This window comes from Protomyctophum parallelum (assembly GCF_964188405.1).
Source record: "Protomyctophum parallelum genome assembly, chromosome: 3".
Lineage (NCBI taxonomy): Eukaryota > Metazoa > Chordata > Actinopteri > Myctophiformes > Myctophidae > Protomyctophum > Protomyctophum parallelum.
Genome location: NC_139698.1, coordinates 56,643,986 through 56,668,850, shown reverse-complemented (window position 1 = coordinate 56,668,850; position 24,865 = coordinate 56,643,986). Strand labels below are relative to the sequence as shown.

The 24,865-nt window shown below is 42.7% G+C and overlaps 1 protein-coding gene across 1 annotated transcript in view; it reads left to right on the top strand.

Moving 5' to 3' along the window:
- The window catches only part of LOC310856028 (G protein-coupled receptor kinase 5-like), a gene marked incomplete at its 3' end in the record, with an annotated part of 29,138 nt that extends 4,419 nt beyond the window's left edge, over positions 1 to 24,719 (top strand). The window contains exons 6-14 of the mRNA XM_083761246.1: positions 3,152 to 3,215; positions 6,262 to 6,402; positions 7,276 to 7,475; positions 9,561 to 9,598; positions 14,495 to 14,584; positions 17,706 to 17,914; positions 21,234 to 21,371; positions 22,066 to 22,197; positions 24,576 to 24,719. Coding sequence (XP_083617372.1) covers positions 3,152 to 3,215; positions 6,262 to 6,402; positions 7,276 to 7,475; positions 9,561 to 9,598; positions 14,495 to 14,584; positions 17,706 to 17,914; positions 21,234 to 21,371; positions 22,066 to 22,197; positions 24,576 to 24,719 — 1,156 coding nt within the window. The remainder of the gene's footprint in view (positions 1 to 3,151; positions 3,216 to 6,261; positions 6,403 to 7,275; positions 7,476 to 9,560; positions 9,599 to 14,494; positions 14,585 to 17,705; positions 17,915 to 21,233; positions 21,372 to 22,065; positions 22,198 to 24,575) is intronic.
- Between the last annotated feature and the right edge of the window lie 146 nt (positions 24,720 to 24,865).

Here is a 24,865-nt window from a genome sequence, read left to right as displayed (position 1 = left end):
ATTTCTCAATAAATGGCAGCAGTAAAAGGGTTAATGTAAAATTGTGATTAAGTTACATTTCTTATTATTAAGATACCTTTCCTTCCTAATGTTCCTAGCTTCCAGGCACCCTGGGCAAGACCTACGCTGAAAAGACCTTTCCTTTCTAATGTTCCTAGCTTCCAGGCACCCTGGGCAAGACGTACGCTGAAAAGACCTTTCCTTCCTAAGGTTCCTAGCTTCCAGGCACCTACGCTGAAAAGACTATCATTTGTTTCGGGCGGAAGTTGCAGGATTTTAGAGGCCAAGGAAATGACGTTGATGCTAAAAATAAATATCGTATCCGGGGGAAATACATCTGACGGATTTTCCGGAGGATACAATCCGCCCATAACTTCTCTGTCTTACGTTGTGACCAGGCTTTACTTTATGCTTCTCTGCCTTACGTTGTGACCAGGCTTTACTTTATGCTTCTCTGCCTTACGTTGTGACCAGGCTTTTCTTTATGCTTCTCTGCCTTACGTTGTGACCAGGCTTTTCTTTATGCTTCTCTGCCTTACGTTGTGACCAGGCTTAACTTTATGCTTCTCTGCCTTACGTTGTGACCAGGCTTTACTTTATGCTTCTCTGCCTTACGTTGTGACCAGGCTTTACTTTATGCTTCTCTGCCTTACGTTGTGACCAGGCTTTTCTTTATGCTTCTCTGCCTTACGTTGTGACCAGGCTTTACTTTATGCTTCTCTGTCTTACGTTGTGACCAGGCTTTACTTTATGCTTCTCTGCCTTACGTTGTGACCAGGCTTTACTTTATGCTTCTCTGCCTTACATTGTGACCAGGCTTTACTTTATGCTTCTCTGCCTTACGTTGTGACCAGGCTTTTCTTTATGCTTCTCTGCCTTACGTTGTGACCAGGCTTTTTTTTATGCTTCTCTGCCTTACGTTGTGACCAGGCTTTACTTTATGCTTCTCTGTCTTACGTTGTGACCAGGCTTTTCTTTATGCTTCTCTGCCTTACGTTGTGACCAGGATTTACTTTATGCTTCTCTGCCTTACGTTGTGACCAGGCTTTACTTTATGCTTCTCTGCCTTATACGTTGTGACCAGGCTTTACTTTATGCTTCTCTGCCTTACGTTGTGACCAGGCTTTACTTTATGCTTCTCTGCCTTACGTTGTGACCAGGCTTTACTTTATGCTTCTCTGCCTTACGTTGTGACCAGGCTTTTCTTTATGCTTCTCTGCCTTATACGTTGTGACCAGGCTTTTCTTTATGCTTCTCTGTCTTACGTTGTGACCAGGCTTTACTTTATGCTTCTCTGCCTTAACGTTGTGACAGTCAACTGGCGGGGGGGTATGCTTGTACATTAATGAACGGTGGTGCAAATCTGTCATCGTCCGGGAGAAACTTTGTACTGCCGACATTGAGCTGCTATCTGTCTCATTACGCCCCCCATATCTGCCTCGGGAATTCCCCCAGATTTTCGTGACTCTTGTGTACATACACCCGAGGGCTAATGAAGCTAAAGCATGCGAGCTCATCTACCAAGTCACACAGAGGCTACGTTCTATTTCCCCGGACTCACCTAACTTTATCCTAGGGGACATGAACCACTGTACCCTTAAAAGCACTCTGAGAGACTTTTATCAATACGTGAAATGCCCTACCAGGAATAACAAAATCATAGATTTATGTTATGGAAATATTAAAGGTGCTTATAAATCGATCCCACTTCCACCCCTAGGCTCGTCTGACCATAATTGTGTTCATCTTATCCCTGTCTACCGCACTGTACTGAAACAAGGTAAAGTGCAGACCTTTCAGGTTAAAGACTGGAATGAAAATGCATGCCTCACTTTACAGGGTTGCCTCGAGGCGACCGACTGGGATATGTTCAAGGAATCTACTAATGATATTAATGAGTTAACAGACGTTGTGAGCAGTTGGGTATCCTATTGTGAAAATATTGTTATTCCTGAAAGAACTGTGAAAGTGTATCCGAATAGCAAACCGTGGGTCTCTAAGACACTCAAAAAGCTTCTGTACAGTAAGAAAAAAGCCTTCAGTGATGGGAACAGAGTTGCTTTGTGTGACATTCAGAAGGAAATTAAACGTGAAATCAGGGCATGTAAAAGTAGGTATAAAGATAAAATTGAGTCTCAGCTCAAAATGAACAACTTAGGATCTGCTTGGAACAGCATGAAAATAATTACAGGGATGAAGGACTGTGGCAGGAGTAAAGTTCAGCTCAATGGATACACCTCAGATGTAGATCTGGCGCAGGATCTGAATACATTCTATGGCAGATTCGATGCTCACGATTACAAGCCCAAACACAATGAAATTAGGAACTCATGTCTCATGTCGGCCCCTCCTACGAATCCCTTCTTTAACGAGAAGGATGTAACCAAATGTTTTAGGAGGTGTAAACCCAGGAAAAGTCCTGGCCCTGATAAAATCAGTGGGCGCCTACTAAAAACATGTGCTGATCAGCTAGGCCCCATCTTTAATTACATTTTTAATTTGTCCCTCTCCTTGCAGAAGGTTCCATCTCTTTGGAAACAGTCCATAGTGGTGCCCGTGGCCAAAATAAAGAACCCTACGGTGCTGAATGATTTCCGACCTGTTGCCCTGACCTCCCTGGTTATGAAACAATTTGAGAAGCTAGTAAAAACTGAGCTTCTCTGCCTTACGTTGTGACCAGGCTTTACTTTATGCTTCTCTGCCTTACGTTGTGACCAGGCTTTACTTTATGCTTCTCTGCCTTACGTTGTGACCAGGCTTTACTTTATGCTTCTCTGCCTTACGTTGTGACCAGGCTTTACTTTATGCTTCACTGCCTTACGTTGTGACCAGGCTTTACTTTATGCTTCTCTGCCTTACGTTGTGACCAGGCTTTACTTTATGCTTCTCTGCCTTACGTTGTGACCAGGCTTTACTTTATGCTTCTCTGCCTTACGTTGTGACCAGGCTTTACTTTATGCTTCTCTGCCTTACGTTGTGACCAGGCTTTACTTTATGCTTCTCTGTCTTACGTTGTGACCAGGCTTTACTTTATGCTTCTCTGCCTTACGCTGTGACCAGGCTTTACTTTTCGCAGATAAGTAAGCCTGGGACCGAGGCTAGCTTCCAGGCAACCTATCACCATTAAACATGTCACATGTTTGTCTTCCAGGCATCCAATCACCAAGCGGACCTTCAAACACTACCGCCTACTGGGGAAGGGCAGCTTTGGAGAGGTCAGAGGTCACTGCGACCACACGACAACATTCGTCCTGAATTCAAAGTTGTGACCTTAAGAGTATATATGAATAGAGACGGCACCGGATTTCTCCTCCATCCACTTGCATTAAGTTGCTCAAAAAGCGCCTGAGGCGATTTCACTCCTTCCGGGTATAGGAAACAGAGTGCATTCTGGGATGGATTGGGCCAAATCGTGAACGCGCTGTGTCACGTATGAAACGGCGTTCACGTGTGAAACATGAGCGTTCACGTGTGTCATCATGAATGTGCACAATGATAGTCAACGGACCAGAATTGGCTCCAGCGCTGCAATACCACATTCTTTTTAGTCATATAGGGTTGTATTTTGCGTGTCTTAAGTACCAGGTCTTATTCCCTAACTTGAGTAAACTAAAGACCTGGAGGCATGATCAATGCTCTTTGGACACTCAGAATAGCCAAATGGCATTGATCACGCCTCCAGGTCTTTAGTTTACTCAGGTTAGGGAATAAGACCTGGTACTTAAGACACGCAAAATACAGCCCATAGTCTCTTCAATAGCTTTCATTTAGTTTCAGTCACATTTTAGTCACCTGGAATGTTTTAGTGTTAGTCTAGTTTTAGTCGACTAAATATCACGAGATTTTAGTCGACTGTATATTACAGTTGATTTAGTCGAACAAAAAGTGTTTTGGCGGGCCTTGATGCAGTCGTTTTTACTGTTCCGGCTATTTTCAGCATGCAACCAAGTGTAAAATGACTTATATTGGATCTCTTGTCCACTAGTTGTGCACGTTCATGATGACACGTGAACGCTGTTTCATACGTGAACGCGTGCAATGCTAGTCAGCGTTAAAGGTTTGAGGTGGGTTGTCGTTTTTCGGACCAACGACTAGTCACACTAAAGTACTGTACCCGCGGGACTGCGCCGCTCTATACCAGAGGCTCTGTGTCAGGAGAGGGGTGCAGCTGCCAGGCATGGAATAAAAGCAAAAAAATATATATATCGATCAGATTCAAAATCAGACCATGATCTGATCGTCTGAGGTTGACACTAATGGGCTTGATGGGTGGACTTAAGGCCTATTCATAGTCTGGTTTTTCGGTGGTGAGGTGACCACCGCTCCGGTGGTGGGGTGACCACCGCTCCGGTGGTGAGGTGACCACCGCTCCGGTGGTGAGGTGACCACCGCTCCGGTGGTGAGGTGACCACCGCTCCGGTGGTGAGGTGACCACCGCTCCGGTGGTGAGCTGACGAGTAAAAACAGAGAGAAGGGCTGGAGCGGTGGCGGTGGCGGTGGTTTGCTCTTCAACGCGGCTCAGTGACGTCATGTTGTAGTTCGGTGGTCACCTCAGTGACGTCATGTTGTAGTTCGGTGGTCACCTCAGTGACGTCATGTTGTAGTTCGGTTGTCACCTCAGTGACGTCATGTTGTAGTTCGGTGGTCACCTAACCACCTAAAATCCAGACTATGTATGAGCCTTTAATCCCCTCCACTTTAATCATTGACCTCCAGACACCTACTTCAGAGGTGACTAGATTAAGGCAGACTAAATCTAAATATAAGATTGAGAAACTTTTAGTTGCGAACGCAGTGAGCCACTTACTATGACAGCAAGGGCTGAATGTCTGTGTGTGTGTCTGTCTGTCCCGCTGTTACACCACCCGCCCGCCACCAGAGGGCGCAGCTGTAGCACACACACACACACAGAGCGCAGCTGTAGCACACACACACACACACACACACACACACACACACACACAACCACACACACACGAGCTGCGTTCGCTTCCCGCGTTTGCGCGTCTTACTTGTACTTCTAGTATAAGACTAAATCTTAATTGCCCAGACTCTTCTTCAACAAAGATGTAAGATGTACAATAGTATGGTACAAAACACTGAAGTCCTTAAACCGGAAACATAACTGCAAGCACAGGAGCAAAAATAAACATGCTGTCTCGGTGTTATTGTCTGGGAGGTGTCTCTGTATCGTTTGCAACAGTCAGTCACTCATATATGATACAGTCTGCTTCTAGTGAAAATGTAACTAATTCAGTAGCAGTAACATTATCGTTTTCTCTCAGTCAGTTGATTCTTCATATCCATATGAGTGAAACGGCCGGGGTGACATGTTTATTTTCCAAACACAGTTCTTATATGAGGCGATCTAAAATCCCCCTATGGGGATTATAATGCAAATAAAAAGTACATGAACCTGTGGATTTGCGCCCTCTACTGATATTGACGTCAGACTTCGGTGCTCTATAGAGCGTCGCAGTCCCGCCCCCTCGAGAGACCCGGAAAAGAAATCGCCGTTCATTTTCTCATAGGAATTTCTTTAAAGTATTTATTTAAAGACGGTTACGCCGCGGACAAAGCCAACTCGGATCGTGACAAATCATGACAACAAACACAATATTTTGGGCCGATCAAATCATTAGAAAGAAGAAAATAAAGGCAGGAGACAACACTATTTGTTTTGTTTTTCTTCTTATACATTATTTGATCGGCCCAAAACATTGTGTTCATTGTCATGATTTCTCACAATGCGAGTTGGCTTTGTCCGCGGCGTAACCGTCTTTAAATAAATACTTCAAGAAAATCCTATGGGAAAAATGCATTGCATTTCCTGGGCCACTGGTCGTTCTGAAAGGGGGAGGGACTGCGACGCTCTATAGGCAGCTCCCGGCAGGATCCGCCGGGAGAATCTAGACACAGCTGCGCGACATGAGACTAATTAATTAGAGCGACAGAGAGAGAGAGAGGAGTGTGTGTACGGGTGTACGTGTGTGTCAATTTAACAAAGGTGCAGACGATCAGAAATCAGCAGAGAGTGATCGACGTCTGTGCTAGCCTACTGTATGCGGAATTGAAGTGGACTCGGTCCCAGACTTTTTTGCTCTCCCTGGAAATAAAAACGTCTGGGTTTCCGAGGCTAACAAACCTATAGACTATTAAAAAAGTAAAACATTTCAGATACTCAAAAGACTATAGACTGTCTGAAACTATAAATCGTCGAATTAAACCACTGCCACCATCTGCGTTTGCCTCGCCATGCAGGTGTGGGCGGTTCAGGCGCGCGCCACAGGACAGATGTACGCCTGCAAGAAGCTGCAGAAGACCTACATCAAGAAGATGAAAGGAGAATGGATGGCTCTCAGCGAGAAGCAGATCCTGGAAAGTCTGACCAGCAGGTTTGTGGTAAGACTGATAGGATTGTTTGCAAAGCGAAAGAGAAGCTCAACCAGGTGCTCAATGGAGATAAAAAACTAAAACAGAAACAGGTCTGTGCTTCTAGATTAGGATCAAGATGAACCGAGGGGAGGGGGGGAGGGCGTAAAATCAAGGTACTAGAAAAAGTATAGCTCTGGTCCATAGCCCTAATGCCTTTTTTGCTGCCATTGCAAAGGCTATGGGACCGTTCTCTTCCTGGCTATGGGACCGTTCTCTTCCTGGCTATGGGACCGTTCTCTTCCTGGCTATGGGACCGTTCTCTTCCTGGCTATGGGACCGTTCTCTTCCTGGCTATGGGACCGTTCTCTTCCTGGCTATGGGACCGTTCTCTTCCTGGCTCGCATGAAACACAGACCGGCCTCTCCTCTGTTACGAAAATAAAAATCACACCTGTGTGAACTGAGTGGTACAATCCCCCCCCCCCCCCCCCCCCCCCCCCTCTCTCTCTCTCTCATTAGCAGGCAGCAGGCACAGCACTATCCCTCTCTGTTTCTGGCGCCCCCTACTGGTACTAATAAGTCATTATACTCGTGCTCATGACCAGTGCCACTGCCACTGCCACATAGGTGTACGGACATTGCTGGTTGTAGGAGTGGTTGCACCACTCAAAAATAACGTTTGAACTAATCACCGATACAAAAGGCGGCTTATGTAAAAGACTACTTTCCTTATTGTGGACGCGCTCTGAGCCCCCCCCCCCCCCCACGACACTGTAATGAGACAAAGTAAAAAATAATTCATGAAAAAATAAATAATAATAAAAGTTGAAATATAGGGGGTATACAGTACGTGGTAAAATATGCATAATATCTTACCGTTTTGTCTGTCTTTGTTTTCGAGGTGAGTCTGGCGTATTCGTACGAGAGCAAGAACTCTCTGTGCATGGTGACGACCATCATGAACGGAGGCGACCTGCGCTTCCACATCTACAGCGTGGCGTCTAAGGGCACCCCGGGCCTCGACGGAGAACGGGTGAGGTTCTACGCCGCGGAGGTGTGCTGCGGGCTGGACCACCTGCACCAACAGGGCATCGTGTACAGGTACACAAGTGTTGTTTTTTTAAATATATTTTTTATCCCACGATTTTGTAACCCATTTTTCACCCCTGTGTCAATCATCTAATGCAGGGGTCGGCAACTTTGACGATGGAGAGGGCCACTATACTTCCACACTCACTCCCTAGGGCCAAATATTACTGTCATAGCAAAAATAGCTGATCTACAAGCTCAAAACGCGTCGCGCTGCGACACATTTTGAGGTTGTAGATCGGCTATTTTTGCTATATTCGAATTGAAATCTTGAATTTTTGCTATTTTTGAATTGGAATCCTGAAAATTTACATTTTTATGTAATTTCAAATGCCTTTAATTATACTTGTGTTGAAGCAATGAGCTACTAATTTAGACGGAAGTAATAAAAGCGGGTCATGTTTGCATGTTGTGGAATAGTGACAGCTGAAACCAAAATTATTAGTGTTCTGACATTAACCTGAGGGCCACATTAAGTGAAGGTGGGGGCCGCATGTGGCCCCCGGGCCGCCAGTTGCCCACCCCTGATCTAATGTGATCCTGGGCTCTACACACCCTCCACCAACCTAGTCCCCATATATGGGGGACAAGGGGAGAGCAACGGACTTGAACTCATGCTTCCTTCATGCTTGAGTGTCCAAGTTGCTCCTTTCCACCTGACAGGGGGGAGTTTCCCTGGTTGGACGTAGCGTGTGGAAGGAACACGTTATTCCAACCAGTTCCTTTCCCTCCATCAGGCGCCCCGGCTGGCCAGGGTGAGGCAGTTTAGAGACCAGGATTGAGGTACAAGTGTTGTGTTGGATTCGATTTAAACATTTAGACCAGGGGGTGCCCACACTTTTTTGACTTGAGAGCTATACTTTCAAAATGACCAGCTCAACATGATCTATACCCACCAAAAACATAATACCAAATGGCTTTGGAATATAGCGGCGCAGGGCGCTTGCATTATATTTAAGACAAATGCACTTGGAATGGGGGGACTTGGGGGGAGAAATTAAATATGTTTTTTTGTATTTCATTTGTAATCTACTGACATTTGTGCGCAGCAACACGCTTGAAAACAAAGTATTGCATTGAGCTGTTTTATGTCAGTCAATCAATGAAGTCAAATTAATTCAAGTGGCAGATGCCAAAATTTGTTTTTAGATTAAATATTCTTTAGGGGCATGTCATGTGATCTACCTGGTAGATCGCAACCTGCCTTTTGGGCACCCCTGATTTAGACCATGGGAACGATTCTACAAAATGTCTTCTAAATCCTGACAGTTTTCTGAAAAACCACATGTCGTTCTCAAACATTTTCACGCCAAGGACCCCCAGAAATATAATGTAATTGGCCGCCGACACCCATCTGAAAATATGTTGTTCCAGGGACACCCCCAGAAGCAAAGATTTAAAAAGTTAAAAATGTTGGCTCTGAAAGAATATACCGGTAGGCCTATATTCAAAGATTTGCACTACATGTTCACGGTCAAAAATAGCAGACCTACAAGCTTGTAGTAGCGCGGCACAGCATTTTAGAGAGAAACTGGGGACCTGAGACGCTTCCCAGCTTCGAGAATAGACTTTTACCGTAAGGTCTAGCAGGCTTTGTGTCGGTGAGTAGTTACGTCGTTTTGTTTATTTGCTGGGTTTTGAAAACCCGCGCACGGGAGTGAGAATATCACCAGAGGGCTGCGGAAGGGACTTCCACAGGGCGTCAGAGAGAGACTCGCTGTAAGCCCTGGACCAGGTCTATGTTTGGTGCTGTATGGGGACCTGGAGCCATAATGTGTGTACTGATCCCAGACCTGTGTTTGGTGCTGTATGCGGGACCTGAAGCCATAATGTGTGTACTGATCCCAGACCTGTGTTTGGTGCTGTATGCGGGACCTGAAGCCATAATGTGTGTACTGATCCCAGACCTGTGTTTGGTGCTGTATGCGGGACCTGAAGCCATAATGTGTGTACTGATCCCAGACCTGTGTTTGGTGCTGTATGCGGGACCTGAAGCCATAATGTGTGTACTGATCCCAGACCTGTGTTTGGTGCTGTAAGGGGACCTGAAGCCATAATGTGTGTACTGATCCCAGACCTGTGTTTGGTGCTTTACAGGGACCTGAAGCCAGAAAACATTCTCCTGGATGACAACGGTAAGAGGAACCCATGATGACTACAACATGCACACGTCAGCTATTTTGAACATTTTAAAATAGCTGATCTACAAGCTGCACAATGTGTCGATGACGTAGATTGGCTGCATGGGCGGAGCTTGGGGGGGTTCAGGGGGTGCACTGCACCCCCTGAAGAAAAAAAAGACTGTAGTTTGTAATCATCTCTCTTATCATGATATGATGACTCGCTGTATGGCTGTAGTGCATGTGTGTGAGCTGCTGTACTACCTAAATAACTAATTTTTAGGGGTTAGGGCATTGTAAAAACGCTAAAATAATAAAATAAAGGTTAAAAAAGCAGTCGCACCCCCCAGTCGCACCCCCCAGCGTCACCTTCAAGCTCCGCCTATGATTGGCTGGTTGAACTATGTTAAAATGTTTTAAAATAGCTAGGGCCCTGTATGTACAATACCTGCATGGACCTTTCAGGAAATGAAAAAAAAAACAACTAAAGAACCTTAATTGTGCTCCAATTGTGTTATTTAGTCACAAGGAGAGACATTGAGATCTGTTACTGAACTCTATAGCAATGAGTCTCTAATCAGAATGTAGAACTATTTAACACCGATCTACAAGCTCACATCGCGTTGTTGTGAGCCTGTAATCCTGCCATGATGTTTTGCTACTTTTGTGATGCCCTGTTGCACGACGACAAAGTAGGGAAAACAAACAAAAAGTTTAAATATGGAGATGTTGTGTTTCTGATGGCTTATTATCCCACCGATGCATCGCAGCATCTTCTGTCGTCCTGCTTTGAGGGTGTGTGACTAAACACAAACATTGTCCAAACACAAACATTAAAGGAGAATTCCATACTAGAAGGCTTTCTTTGTAGTTGTTACGTCCCCACCAAAGAGGTCCAGGTGTTATTTTGTACAAAAGCTCCTTATTGGCTATTTCCCCTACCATAAGCCCTAAATGAATTGCATTGAATTTAATGGGAATTGAATGGAGCTATGGGTTGTTGTGCTAAATTTCTTATTTCCATTGCTCAAAATTATTTATTTTTTGTATATATCCTCTCTTCATAATGTAAATAATATCCCAAGCGGCACACTTTACTACTTATTTAGATGGAAATAAGAGAATTAGCACAACACCCCATAGCCCCATTAAATTCCCATTCAATTAAATGCAATTCATTTAGGGCTTATGGTAGGGGAAATAGCCAATAAGGAGTTTTTGCACAAAAAAACACCTCTTTGGTGGGGACGTAACAACTTTAATGAAAGGTAAGAAGGTAAGAAAGCCTTCTAGCATGGAATTCTCCTTTTACCTCAATTCTACAAAATGTCTTCTAAATCATGACAATGTTTCTATGTCAGTGGTGCTCAACCATTTCCATGTCAAGGACCCCCAGAATAATCTGTATTTGGCCACAGACAGTCGGACCCCCATCTAAAAATATGTTGTTCCAGGGACTGCCCAGACGCAAAGATTTGAGTTAAAAACGTTCGCTCTGAAAGAATATACCGGTAGGCTATATATTCAAAGCTTTCTGCCACGTTTTCACGATTTTTTCAAAGATAGCAGATCTACAAGCTCGTAGCGTGGCACTCGGTGCCGCGCTATGAGCTTGTAGATCTGATATGTTTCAATAGCACAATGCTTTAAACACCAAAAGGGGTTCCCGTCCAGAATGGGTTGAATGCCATTTAAAATGATGGCCATTCTTGAGTGTTACGTTACATTACGTAAACACAAACATCGAAGACGAAGGCAAGGTCGCAAATTGTGATTGGCCAGAATGAGATGATGTAACCTGAGAAACATAAACCTCATGTACCATAACATAAACCTCATGTAACCTGAGAAACATAAACCTCATGTACCATAACATAAACCTCATGTACCATAACATATACTATATATAGCCTGCCATAGGCTATAGGCCTCTGACGCACCAGACTATAGCCTGCCATAGGCTATAGGCCTCTCACCAGACTATATATAGCCTGCCATAGGCTACAGGCCTCTCACCAGACTATATATAGCCTGCCATAGGCTACAGGCCTCTCACCAGACTATATATAGCCTGCCATAAGGCTATAGGTGCGGTTGGAACTCCCTTATGCTCGTAGATGGGATATTTTCACAATGTTTGCCTTCATACCTAAATATTTGACAATTTGGCCCATTGCGGTCTTAAAAGCAATTAAATTGTAACTTTTGAAATGAGCAGATACCCATAACTGTATGTTGGTTTTCTCTAATGTTGAGGGAGAAAACAATGTTGTACATTAAAACGACAACTTTGTCATATTTAGGTTGTTATTAGAGAAAGTAAAAGTGAGTGTTACATACATTTTCCATTTGCTGCTTTCTTTCGTTTCAGCAATTTTTGGCGGGTGGCATTCGAACGAATTTAGTGGCTAAATATGTATATTTTTATAGAATTTTACAGCGATTTCTTTATTGCCATTTACTACTAGGTCCTACTAGACCCAAGGCAGTTACACCTTGCCACAAATCAAAATCTACTGAATGTGAAGGGGGGATGCCATACTGTGTGCTCAATATGTCAGTTTGTCACCTCCTCCTTCACATTCTGTAGATTCTGTGAATTCTGCCTGTGACATTTTCTCATCATACTGGTCGTTTTTTTTCAACAACTAATAAACTAACTAATGATTGATGATCGCTTCAACCTTTAAAATTGCCAACCTGAGAGGGGGGCGGACAAAGTTTGCGAGCACGCTAAGGCATCTCCGGATTGGACGGTTTGCGGTGGAGAATCAGGAAGTTAATTAATGATGATGTTTTGACAGGAGCCCACACAAAACACAGACGTCTAGAATTACAAGGAAGCGAAGCGTGTTAAGCTAAGCGTGTTATGTGGGGAAACATGCTGCGGTGCGTGTTCTATTCTTAGAGGAGCGGCGAGTAGCATTCCTCAGCGAGTAGACTTACTGTTGGTGGTGCAGTAAATTCCACACAGTGTTTTGGTCTGATTTATCTGATTGAGGGAAAATCTCCTAAAGCGTTTGCCTTCCGGCTGCCGTGTGTTTAAACCCATTCTGACCTGAGATCAGATTCTAAAAAATGTCTTCTACATCCTGACAGTTTTCTGAAAAAGCTATGTTTCTATGTCAGTCGTTCTTCGATTTTTCAAAAATAGCAGACCTACAAGCTCATAAAATAGCAGACCTACAAGCTAAACCCATTTAGACCTGAGGACGATTCTACAAATCTTTCAATCCTAACAGTTTTCTGAAAAAAACCCTATGTTTCTATGTCAGTCGTTCTCAAACATTTTCATGTCAAGGACCCCCAAAAATATATGTAATTGGCCGCCGACCCCAATTTGAAAATATGTAGTTCCAGGGACCCCCCCCAGAAGCAAATATTTTAGTTAAAAACGTTCACTCTGAACTCTGAATTCTAAGATTTGCACCTCATTTTTACATTTTATCAAAAATAGCAGAGTAAGAGCTTTTCAATAGCTAAAGTACAACATAATGCTTAAAACACCAAAAGGGGTTCCCGCCCAGAATGGGATAAGTTCATATTTATAATTGGTATAAAAAAGAATGCTAATTTCTTCAATATTTTGAAGAAAGAAATACCATGATTCCTGTTTTCAACATATTAAAGCTGCACTACTGTATATAAACACAATGTCTTGGGCCAATAAAATAATTTGTAAGAAGCAAAACAAAACAAAAAGTGTTGTAACCTGCCTTTTTTTCTTCTTTCTAATTATTTGATCAGCCAAAAACATTGTGTTTATTGTCATGATTTGTCACAACTCCAGTTGGCTTTGTCCGCGGCGTAAACGTCTTTAAATAAATATTTTTTGAAAAGTCTATGAGGAAAATTAACGGGAATTATTTTCCGCCCTGCCATGCGGTGCGGACGCTGATCATGCTAGGAGGTTGGTGTTTGTTGGACGAACATTTTAGATAGCATTTATTTTATGTAGACAACATAGCACTCTATAGTGTATTATGCATAGTTTCATTATATAGACATTCTACTGTCATAGGTTCTTAGCTTAGGTATGATTCACGATGACAATCTTTGATGCATTTTGATGTATTACCATGTTTTTGTTGTTGTAAATCACTCTGGATTTAAGAGCGTCCGCTAAATGACTAAATTACTAAATTGTAAGTCGACGAGCGAAGGTTTCGAGAGTGGAGGCTTGTTGTGAGTTGAGATAAGCTCTGTTTGAACAGAACAAACAGGCAACAATTCATCCATTTTGGTGTTTTAAGCATTATGTTATGCTTTAGCTGTTGAAAAATAGCAGATCTGCAAGTTCTATGAACTTTTAGGTCTGCTATTTTTGAAAAATCGTGAAAATGTGGCGCAAATCTTTGAATATATATTCTTTCAGAACGAACGTTTTTAACTCAACTCTTTGCTTCTGGGGCCGGGAGTCCCTGGAACAACATATCTTCAGATGGGGTTCGGCGGCATATTACATATAATCTTGCGGGTCCTTGACATGAAATAGTTTGAGAACCACTGACATAGAAACATGGGGTTTTTCCAGAAAACCATCATGACTTAGAAGAAGGCATTTGTAGAATCTGGTCAGTCCAAAATGGATCAACCGCCTGACTGGAAACCTTAATTGGCTTCAGGTTAACATGGGGAACCCATTTTGGTGTTAGCATTATGTTATGCTTTAGCTATTTTTGAAAAATCGAAGAGCGACTGACATAGAAGACATTTTTTTAGAATCTGATCTCAGGTCAGAATGGAAAACTGTCAGGATGTAGAAGACATTTTTTTAATCTGATCTCAGGTCAGAATGGGTTAATGAGGTCAAAAGACAAAGCTTCAAAAAGCATCCGTTTGTAGTTCACGTACATATCAGTTACACATTTCTTTCTTTTTTTTTTTTACATTTTCTTTTTTCCCTTCCAGGACACGTCCGCATTTCTGACCTGGGCTTGGCTGTGCGTCTGCCCGGGAGGAAGCTGGTGAAAGGGAGGGTGGGAACTATAGACTACATGGGTAAGTAACGTCCACAGTACACCATCTACAGTATAGGGGGCGCTATATCCCCCCGTTTGTATCAGCATCAACTAAGATGCCGAACGAGGCTCTGAAACAGCGGTATAACTGCGCGAGGCTAGATTATCCACATCATGATTGTGTGCAATTGTGTAATGTTGTGTCTTCCTCTGTAATGTATTGTTGTTGTCGTTGATGTTTTATGTGTGGCTGTAGGGGGTCAAAGCCCAAGACAAATGTCCCTTGTGGACAATAAAGTTTACCTTGACCTTGACCTCCTATATTCAGCTTTTAGTGTAGATTTTGGTCTTTACCCACAAAAGTATTGACAGTGAATGGAGAATTTACTGTACGTCATAATGTGGACGAGCAAATTGGTATTTTTTTTTGTCCTGCACAAAGATTACATCCCCATTGACAATGAATGGATGAATAAGAGCGCCCCTCACTTCACACGGGTGTGATTTCTAATTTAGAGTAGCCATGCAGAGTCTCCTCCAGGCCGGATGTCTGTCCGTCCGTGTTTGTCCGATTGCAAATCAATACACATCGACTCTATGGTCATGATTTTTCCTTTTCTACCGGGATTGGTGACAATCGGATGGCTGTAGCACAAACGATATGACAACAAGACCGAAGGTCTAAACTCTAAAAAAAAAGGACATTTCAATTCTAATAGGATAAGTATTTTGATCTCACTTAGGGCCGATTCATACTCCTATTTTAGAGCCGAATGGAAGTCGGTTCGGCTCTGTAGAGCCTACAATGTGACGTCATTTGGCTCTGTAGAGCCTACAATGTGACGTCATTTGGCTCTGTAGAGCCTACAATGTGACGTCATTTGCCTCTGTAGAGACTACAATGTGACGTCATTTGGCTCTGTAGAGACTACAATGTGATGTCATTTGGCTCTGTAGAGCCTACAATGTGACGTCATTTGGCTCTGTAGAGCCTACAATGTGACGTCATTTGGCTCTGTAGAGCCTACAATGTGACGTCATTTGGCTCTGTAGAGCCTACAATGTAACGTCATTTGGCTCTGTAGAGCCTACAATGTAACGTCATTTGGCTCTGTAGAGCCTACAATGTGACGTCATTTGGCTCTGTAGAGGCTACAACGTGACGTCATTTGGCTCTGTAGAGCCTACAATGTGACGTAATTTGGCTCTGTAGAGCCTACAATGTAACGTCATTTGGCTCTATAGAGCCTACAATGTGACGTCATTTGGCTCTGTAGAGGCTACAATGTGACGTCATTTGGCTCTGTAGAGGCTACAATGTGACATCATTTGGCTCTGTAGAGCCTACAATGTGACGTCATTTGGCTCTGTAGAGCCTACAATGTGACGTCATTTGGCTCTGTAGAGCCTACAATGTGACGTCATTTGGCTCTGTAGAGCCTACACTGACGTCATTTGGCTCTGTAGAGCCTACAATGTGACATCATTTGGCTCTGTAGAGGCTACAATGTGACGTCATTTGGCTCTGTAGAGCCTACAATGTGACGTCATTTGGCTCTGTAGAGCCTACAATGTGACATCATTTGGCTCTGTAGAGCCTACAATGTAACGTCATTTGGCTCTGTAGAGCCTACAATGTGACGTCATTTGGCTCTGTAGAGCCTACAATGTGACGTCATTTGGCTCTGTAGAGCCTACAATGTGACGTCATTTGGCTCTGTAGAGCCTACAATGTGACGTCATTTGGCTCTGTAGAGCCTACAATGTGACGTCATTTGGCTCTGTAGAGCCTACAATGTGACGTCATTTGGCTCTGTAGAGACTACAATGTGACGTCATTTGGCTCTGTAGAGCCTACAATGTGACATCATTTGGCTCTGTAGAGCCTACAATGTGACGTCATTTGGCTCTGTAGAGCCTACAATGTGACATCATTTGGCTCTGTAGAGCCTACAATGTGACGTCATTTGGCTCTGTAGAGCCTACAATGTGACATCATTTGGCTCTGTAGAGTCTACAATGTGACATCATTTGGCTCTGTAGAGACTACAATGTGACGTCATTTGGCTCTGTAGAGGCTACAATGTGACGTCATTTGGCTCTGTAGAGCCTACAATGTGACGTCATTTGGCTCTGTAGAGCCTACAATGTGACGTCATTTGGCTCTGTAGAGCCTACAATGTGACGTCATTTGTCTCTGTAGAGCCTACAATGTGACGTCATTTGAGGTTCGGGGGGGGGGGGTACCGTCCTAAAGTCTTCTCTTCGGTGCTACTGAACATTTCTGACGAAGCGAAATCATTTCGGCGTTACAGCGGTGAAACAGCGGTGAAATAGGAGTATGAATCGGCCCTCAGATTGTCATGCTTTCTGTGGTGTGAGAAGAACTGTCTGTGCTTTGACAACCCATAAAGGTTTTGGGGTTCCACCGTTTTGCTTATCTAACAAAAGGTTGAATATTTCGTCACCACTTGCATATTTATTCCATGCTTCTGTGGCTGGTTTGTGGTCGTTCAGACCCACCATTTGGTCTAGATTTCATCAACCAAATTCTACAAGATCTGCATCAAATATAGGTTCAAAGAAGGGCTGCACGATTATGAGATTATGACCCATCTGACCGATACCGATATTATACAGAGGACCACAATGGAAACAAGCCTATAGGGGCTTATTGGCCCAATTAAAGCCTGTTAATAAAGTATTCAATCAATCAATCAATAAATAGCCTATACTCTTTTCCACGTGCTATATGTTTTCACAACTGAATCTTTGAATATGTATTCTTTCGGAGTGAACGTTTTTAACTCAAATCTTTGCTTTAGAAGACCTCAGGTCTAAAACGGGTTAAAAATTGATAGAAAAATAATGTTTTGGACAAAATGTGTACTATCTACCCCCCCCCCTTTCCCCTCACTGTATATGTTTCTTTTCCCTTTTTACCTCCTTTATGACGAATTCCTGTTCTGTTCTTTGACTATATGGAAGTGTCTATTTGTACGTCTCTAAATGTTTTGATGAATTGAACATGGTGGACCCTCTTATAAACAATTGTAATGCTTAATTGGGTCGTCCACTCACTTAACAGTCTTTGTATTGAGTTTGTGCTTGAAATGTATACTGTAATTCTGCAAACTGTTAATACATATTTCAAACCCCAGCTCCAGAGGTGATGGCTAAGGAGTATTACGGGGTGAGTCCTGATTGGTGGGGCCTGGGCTGCCTGGTGTACGAGATGACGGCGGGACAGCCTCCGTTCAGGAGGCTCACCGAGCTGCCCAAAGAGTCGGAGATGGAGCGGAGGATCCGAGAGGCCAAGGAGGAATACGGGATCATGTTCAGCCGGGAGGCCAAGGACCTGTGTCGCTCGGTGAGCAGGGACTAGTGTGACCAGATCCAAACTGTTCATTTGAGGGACGGTACTCCAGTATCGCTTGTGTGGGACGAGTGGGACGGGGGGACCCCGTCCCACTCGTCCCACACAGTGTTGTTTTCATCGACTAAAACTAAGACGAAAAATGTTCGTCGACTACATTTTTCCACTGAAGAAAACTAAATGGAAACTAAATGAAAACTAAGCTATGATGACTAAAACTAAGACTAAATATATTGACAATTTCGTCAACACATAAAAACTAGACTAAAATGTTAGGAAGGGACTAGTGGACAAGAGTATGAGACACACGTTATTTTACACTTGGTTTCATGCTGAAAATAGCCAATCTACAAGCTTGCAGATCGGCTATTTTCAGCAATTGTAAAAACACTCATTACGACGGCATCAAGGCCCAACCAAAATACATTTTAGTCGACTAAATCAACTGTAGATTTAGTCGACTAAAATCTTATGATGTTTAGTTGACTAAAACTAGACTAACACTAAGACATTCCAGGTGACTGAAATGTGACTAAAACTAAATGAAGTTTCAGTCCAAAGACTATGACTAAACTAAAATAGAAATTTGCTGCCAAAAACAACACTTGTCCCACACAAGCGATACTGGAGTACCGGGTTAGCAACTTACTACTTGAGTTTCTATTAAATGCCTTGATGTCATATTCGACCATATAGGCCTATTGGCTATCATTTATAAATTCCTCTGGTGTCTCACATTTTGTTTTAAAATCATGCTTTATTTTTTATTTTCATGATATTTTAACCAGCTTAAAAAAACACATCTTGCAGGAAGAGACGACGAGAGAGCTTTACAACAGAAGGCCAACTATTAGTGGACTAACTATTAAGGGCATTTGAACACTGATGCAATTGCCTGTCATCAGTCACAATGTGGGACAATTTGTGGGACGCCTGAAAAGTCTTGGAAACGAGGGACTGTCCCACTGCAAAGAGGGACATCTGGGACTGTCCCACTGCAAAGAGGGACATCTGGTCACCCTAGCAGGGACGGAGCTCCGACGCATTTAGACCTGAGCACCAAATTATACAAATTACTTCTAAATCCTGACAGTTTTCTTTTCTATGTCAGTCAGTGGTTCTCAAACTATATTTCATGTCAAGGAGCCCTAGAATTATCTGTATTTGGCCACCGACCCCCCCCCCCCCCCCCCCACCATCTGAAAATATGTTTTTTCCAGGGACCCCCGCCACAGAAGCATGAGGCTTTAAGTTAAAACGTTCCCTTTGAAAGAATACATATTCAAAGATTTTTCGCCACATTTTCACGATAAAAAAAAAATAGCAGACCTACAAGCTCCTAGCGCGGCACTATGAGCTTGTAGATCTGCTATTTTTTAAATAGCTAAAGTATAACAATGCTTAAAACACCAAAAGGGGTTCCCGCTCAAAATAGGTGAATTTTTTATTGATAACGAGCACCTTTATCGATCAGGCTTATTGAGCCGGGTTCTTATCGAGCCCACTATCAAACATTTATTTTGTGGAAAGACGGGAGACCAGAAATTCTGAACAGAACCAGTATGTTTAACTAGGGCCTTCAGATACAGTACTTTTCTGACCCTATTTTACCAATAAGATAATATTAAAGAAACCGTAACTGGCTAATGTGTGTACATACAGTCACTTTAAAAGCATAATTTTGTTTGCCCGGACAGCACTGGTTGGCAGGTATCAATACACCTGACATGGATGGATCCATGTTTACATTTATTTATTATTATTTATTATTATCAATACCGACATGCATGGATCCATGTTTACATTTATTTATTATTATTTATTATTATCAATACCGACATGCATGGATCCATGTTTACATTTATTTATTATTATTTATTATTATCAATACCGACATGCATGGATCCATGTTTACATTTATTTATTATTATCAATACCGACATGCATGGATCCATGTTTACATTTATTTATTATTATTTATTATTATCAATACCGACATGCATGGATCCATGTTTACATTTATTATTATTATTTATTATTATCAATACCGACATGCATGGATCCATGTTTACATTTATTTATTATTATTTATTATTATCAATACCGACATGCATGGATCCATGTTTACATTTATTTATTATTATTTATTATTATCAATACCGACATGCATGGATCAATGTTTACATTTATGTATTATTATTTATTATTATCAATACCGACATGCATGGATCCATGTTTACATTTATTTATTATTATTTATTATTATCAATACCGACATGCATGGATCCATGTTTACATTTATTTATTTATTATTATTTATTATTATCAATACCGACATGCATGGATCCATGTTTACATTTATTTATTATTATTTATTATTATCAATACCGACATGCATGGATCCATGTTTACATTTATTTATTATTATTTATTATTATCAATACCGACATGCATGGATCCATGTTTACATTTATTTATTATTATCAATACCGACATGAATGGATCCATGTTTACATTTATTTATTATTATCAATACTGACATGCATGGATCCATGTTTACATTTATTTATTATTATTTATTATTATCAATACCGACATGCATGGATCCATGTTTACATTTATTTATTATTATTTATTATTATCAATACCGACATGCATGGATCCATGTTTACATTTATTTATTATTATTTATTATTATCAATACCGACATGCATGGATCCATGTTTACATTTATTTATTATTATTTATTATTATCAATACCGACATGCATGGATCCATGTTTACATTTATTTATTATTATTTATTATTATCAATACCGACATGCATGGATCCATGTTCACATTTATTTCTCCATCGCCTCTCGTCTTGATTGTGTGAACATGACGCCATGGGGCGCTATATGCTCGTTAACAGGCTTGATAATCTTATTGATACTTAAATACGGGTACTTAAATAGTTTTGTAGTAAAAAGTACAACATAAACATTAAAGAGACTTTAGTCGTTACTGTACAATACTTTAAAACTGTTGCACACATGTTTAAAATAGCTCTAGTTTGCGCCGCCCTCGTTGAAAACAATGTATTTCCGACTCGTCTCAGTTCAGGCTGCATGAACAGAGCTCGAGCGCTCGGTTTTCTGCCCCCTCAATGTCGTAACTCTTCTATTAGATGGCTCTGGATTATAGTACCTGCTCTGGATTACAGTACCTGCTCTGGATTACAGTATACCTGCTCTGGAATCACAGTACCTGCTCTGGATTTTACAGTATCTGGCTCTGGTTTACAGTACCTGCTTTAATGTGTTTCCCTGCAGCTGCTGACCAAAGACGCCAGCCAGCGGTTGGGCTGCCAGGCGTCGGGGGCGGCCGGCGTGCGGTCACATGCTTTCTTCAGCGCCGTCCACTTCAGGATGCTGGAGGCGGGAGTCCTGGAGCCGCCTTTCAAACCTGACGTAAACACACTTCACTTCTAAAACACATTAACACCGTAGGAAGGGGCTGAAATCTCGTAAGAGGGCACTTATGGACAAAAATAGCTGATCTACAAGCACTTTTGGACAGAAATAGCTGATCTACAAGCTCTCAACGCGTCTGCGACGCGTTGAGAGCTTGTAGATCAGCTATTTTCGTTGGCGCAACCCACAATTTGCGTCCTCACCTTCATCTTGTGTTTACACAAACCCTCACATAGGAAATAGGAAATAGGGGAGTTACAGTAATAATACTGTAATTGCAGTTAACTATGGAATCGTGCAATCCCCGTCAGTGTGTCGCACCCCAGGTGAGAGATGGAGCACGTGACATCATCAGGGATGGATCACGTGACATCATCAGGGATGGAGATCCCTGATGTCGTCAATATTAAGCCCATATATGGAGATCCGTGATGTCATCAACATTGGCCAGCAACTCTACATCTGACCTCAAACCTGAAACCCTTAGATCTCCATATATGGAGCTGACCTGTTCTGACATTCCATATGTTGATCCTTCCCCATCCATCCTTCCTCATAGCCTGGTTCGACCAATCGCCCTTGACATATAGCCTGGTTGTGGCTAAAATAAATACTTCTTGCACTAAGCCGCAAGCTATCTGCATTATGCCTGGATGATTCTGAATTATTTTTCGTTTTGGCGCCTCCTCAGCCCAGACAGGTGTACTGCAACGACATCGACGACATCGACGGCACCATTAAAGGAGTCAGTCTGGACCAGACGGACAGCGACTTCTATGCCAAGTTCAACACCGGGAGCGTCGCCATCACCTGGCAGAACGAGGTATGACGACCAGTGTTTTCAACCAGTGTTGGAAATTTAGATTTTTTGTTTTATAGTCGAGGGTGCATACTTAGTTTAGACTAGTCATCGGTAGACATAAGGTTGGTGAGGGGTGCGTTAAGACGACCGGATTAAGGTTGGTGAGGGGTGCGTTAAAACGACTGGATTAAGGTTGGTGAGGGGTGCGTTAAGACCACCGGATTAAGGTTGGTGAGGGGTGCGTTAAGGCGACCGAATTAAGGTTGGTGAGGGGTGCGTTAAAACGACCGGATTAAGGTTGGTGAGGGGTGCGTTAAGACGACCGGATTAAGGTTGGTGAGGGGTGCGTTAAAACGACCGGATTAAGGTTGGTGAGGGGTGCGTTAAGACGACCGGATTAAGGTTGGTGAGGGGTGCGTTAAAACGACCGGATTAAGGCTGGTGAGGGGTGTGTTAAAATGACCGGATTAAGGTTGGTGAGGGGTGTGTTAAAACGACCGGATTAAGGTTGGTGAGGGGTGTGTTAAAACGACCGGATTAAGGCTGGTGAGGGGTGCGTTAAAACGACCGGATTAAGGTTGGTGAGGGGTGCGTTAAGGCGACCGGATTAAGGTTGGTGAGGGGTGCGTTAAAACCACCGGATTAAGGTTGGTGAGGGGTGCGTTAAGGCGACCGGATTAAGGTTGGTGAGGGGTGCGTTAAAACGACCGGATTAAGGTTGGTGAGGGGTGCGTTAAGACAACCGGATTTAGGTTGGTGAGGGGTGCGTTAAGACGACCGGATTAAGGTTGGTGAGGGGTGCGTTAAGGCGACCGGATTAAGGTTGGTGAGGGGTGCGTTAAAACGACCGGATTAAGGTTGGTGAGGGGTGCGTTAAAACGACCGGATTAAGGTTGATGAGGGGTGCGTTAAAACCACCGGATTAAGGTTGGTGAGGGGTGCGTTAAGACGACCGGATTAAGGTTGGTGAGGGGTGCGTTAAGGCGACCGGATTAAGGTTGATGAGGGGTGCGTTAAGACGACCGGATTAAGGTTGGTGAGGGGTGCGTTAAGGTGACCGGATTAAGGTTGGTGAGGGGTGCGTTAAAACGACCGGATTAAGGTTGGTGAGGGGTGCGTTAAGACGACCGGATTAAGGTTGGTGAGGGGTGCGTTAAGACGACCGGATTAAGGTTGGTGAGGGGTGCGTTAAAACCACCGGTTTATTTGGAATGGTTTCATTTCGTTTTAGTCACATTTTAGTCACCTGGAATGTTTTAGTGTTAGTCTAATCAACTGTAGATTTAATCGACTAAAATCTTATGATAATTACCGGTAAATCGACTAAAACTACAGTTAATTTAGTCAACTAAAATGTATTTTGGCAGGCCTTGATGCCGTCTTAATGGCTGATTTTACACTCGCTGAAAATGCCCGATATACAAGCTCACAACGCGTCGCACCATGTGTAAAATGACTTGTCTCATACTGATCTCTTGTCCACTAGTCGCTTACTAACATTTTAGTCCATTTTTTATTTGTTGTCAATATATTTAGCAGTTAGTATTTAGCACTTAGTTTTAGTCATCATAGCTTAGTTTTCCCATTTAGTTTTCATCATAGTTTTAGTCGACAAAATCAACACTGGACAACACATCATTCAACGCAGGCAGTTGATTTAGTTTTAGTCCATAGTAGGCATGTAACGATATATCGTATATCGATAGGCCCTATATATCGATATTATATCCTGACGATATGTATCGATTTATTAAAAATTAATATCGAGAGAGAAATGAGACAGACTCCATGCAGTCACTTTCAGCAGTAGAGGCCTGCAGAGAGGAGCTGTGTGTGTCTGTGACACAGGTGATGGTCGTTATTGATGCTCATTAATACATCAAGGAAGGCAATTATGTTTCTGCACTGTCAAATAGGTCTACAATACAAATTGTGAAAAAAGCTTGGGGGGGGGGGGGAGATAAATCATTTAAAAATAGATTTGTCTGGTAAATAATTGTGTTGAAAATATGGTGAAAAATCGTATTGTGAACCTCATATTGTGATACGTATCGTATCGTGAGTTGAGTGTATCGTTACATGCCTAGTCCTAGTCCATAGTCTTTTGAAGAAGAAAAATGATTGATACAATGACATGCGTTGTGAGCTTGTAGATCGGCTATTTTCAGCATGCAAGTGTAAAATGACTTATACTGGATGTCTTGTCCACTAGTCCCTTCCTAACATTTTAGTCTAGACGAAATTGTCAACACATTTAGTCTAGTTTTAGTCATCATATATAGCTTAGTTTTAATTTAGTTTCCCTTTAGTTTTCGTCAGTGAAAAAAAGGTAGTCGATGAACATTTTTAGTCATAGCATTTTAGTCGACGAAAACAATCCTGTGGTATGTATTGTGCAGATGATGGAGACGGGCTGTTACAAGGAGCTGAACGTGTTTGGCCCCGAGGGGTCCCAGGGGCCCAAAGACCTGGACTGGTCCCAGGCTCCGTCCCCAGAGACCCCAAAGCGCAGCCTGCTAGACCGCATCTTGCGCAGACACTAGCGTGAGAATGGAATTATTTTTTTATTTGCATTTCATTCACATTGCATACAGTGGTGAGCCTCCCTGGCACCACCACGTCTTTTGGTGGTACCACTTTATTCCATGCTGTCACCAGGAGATGGCAGCAGAGAGCTACTAATGGTCAG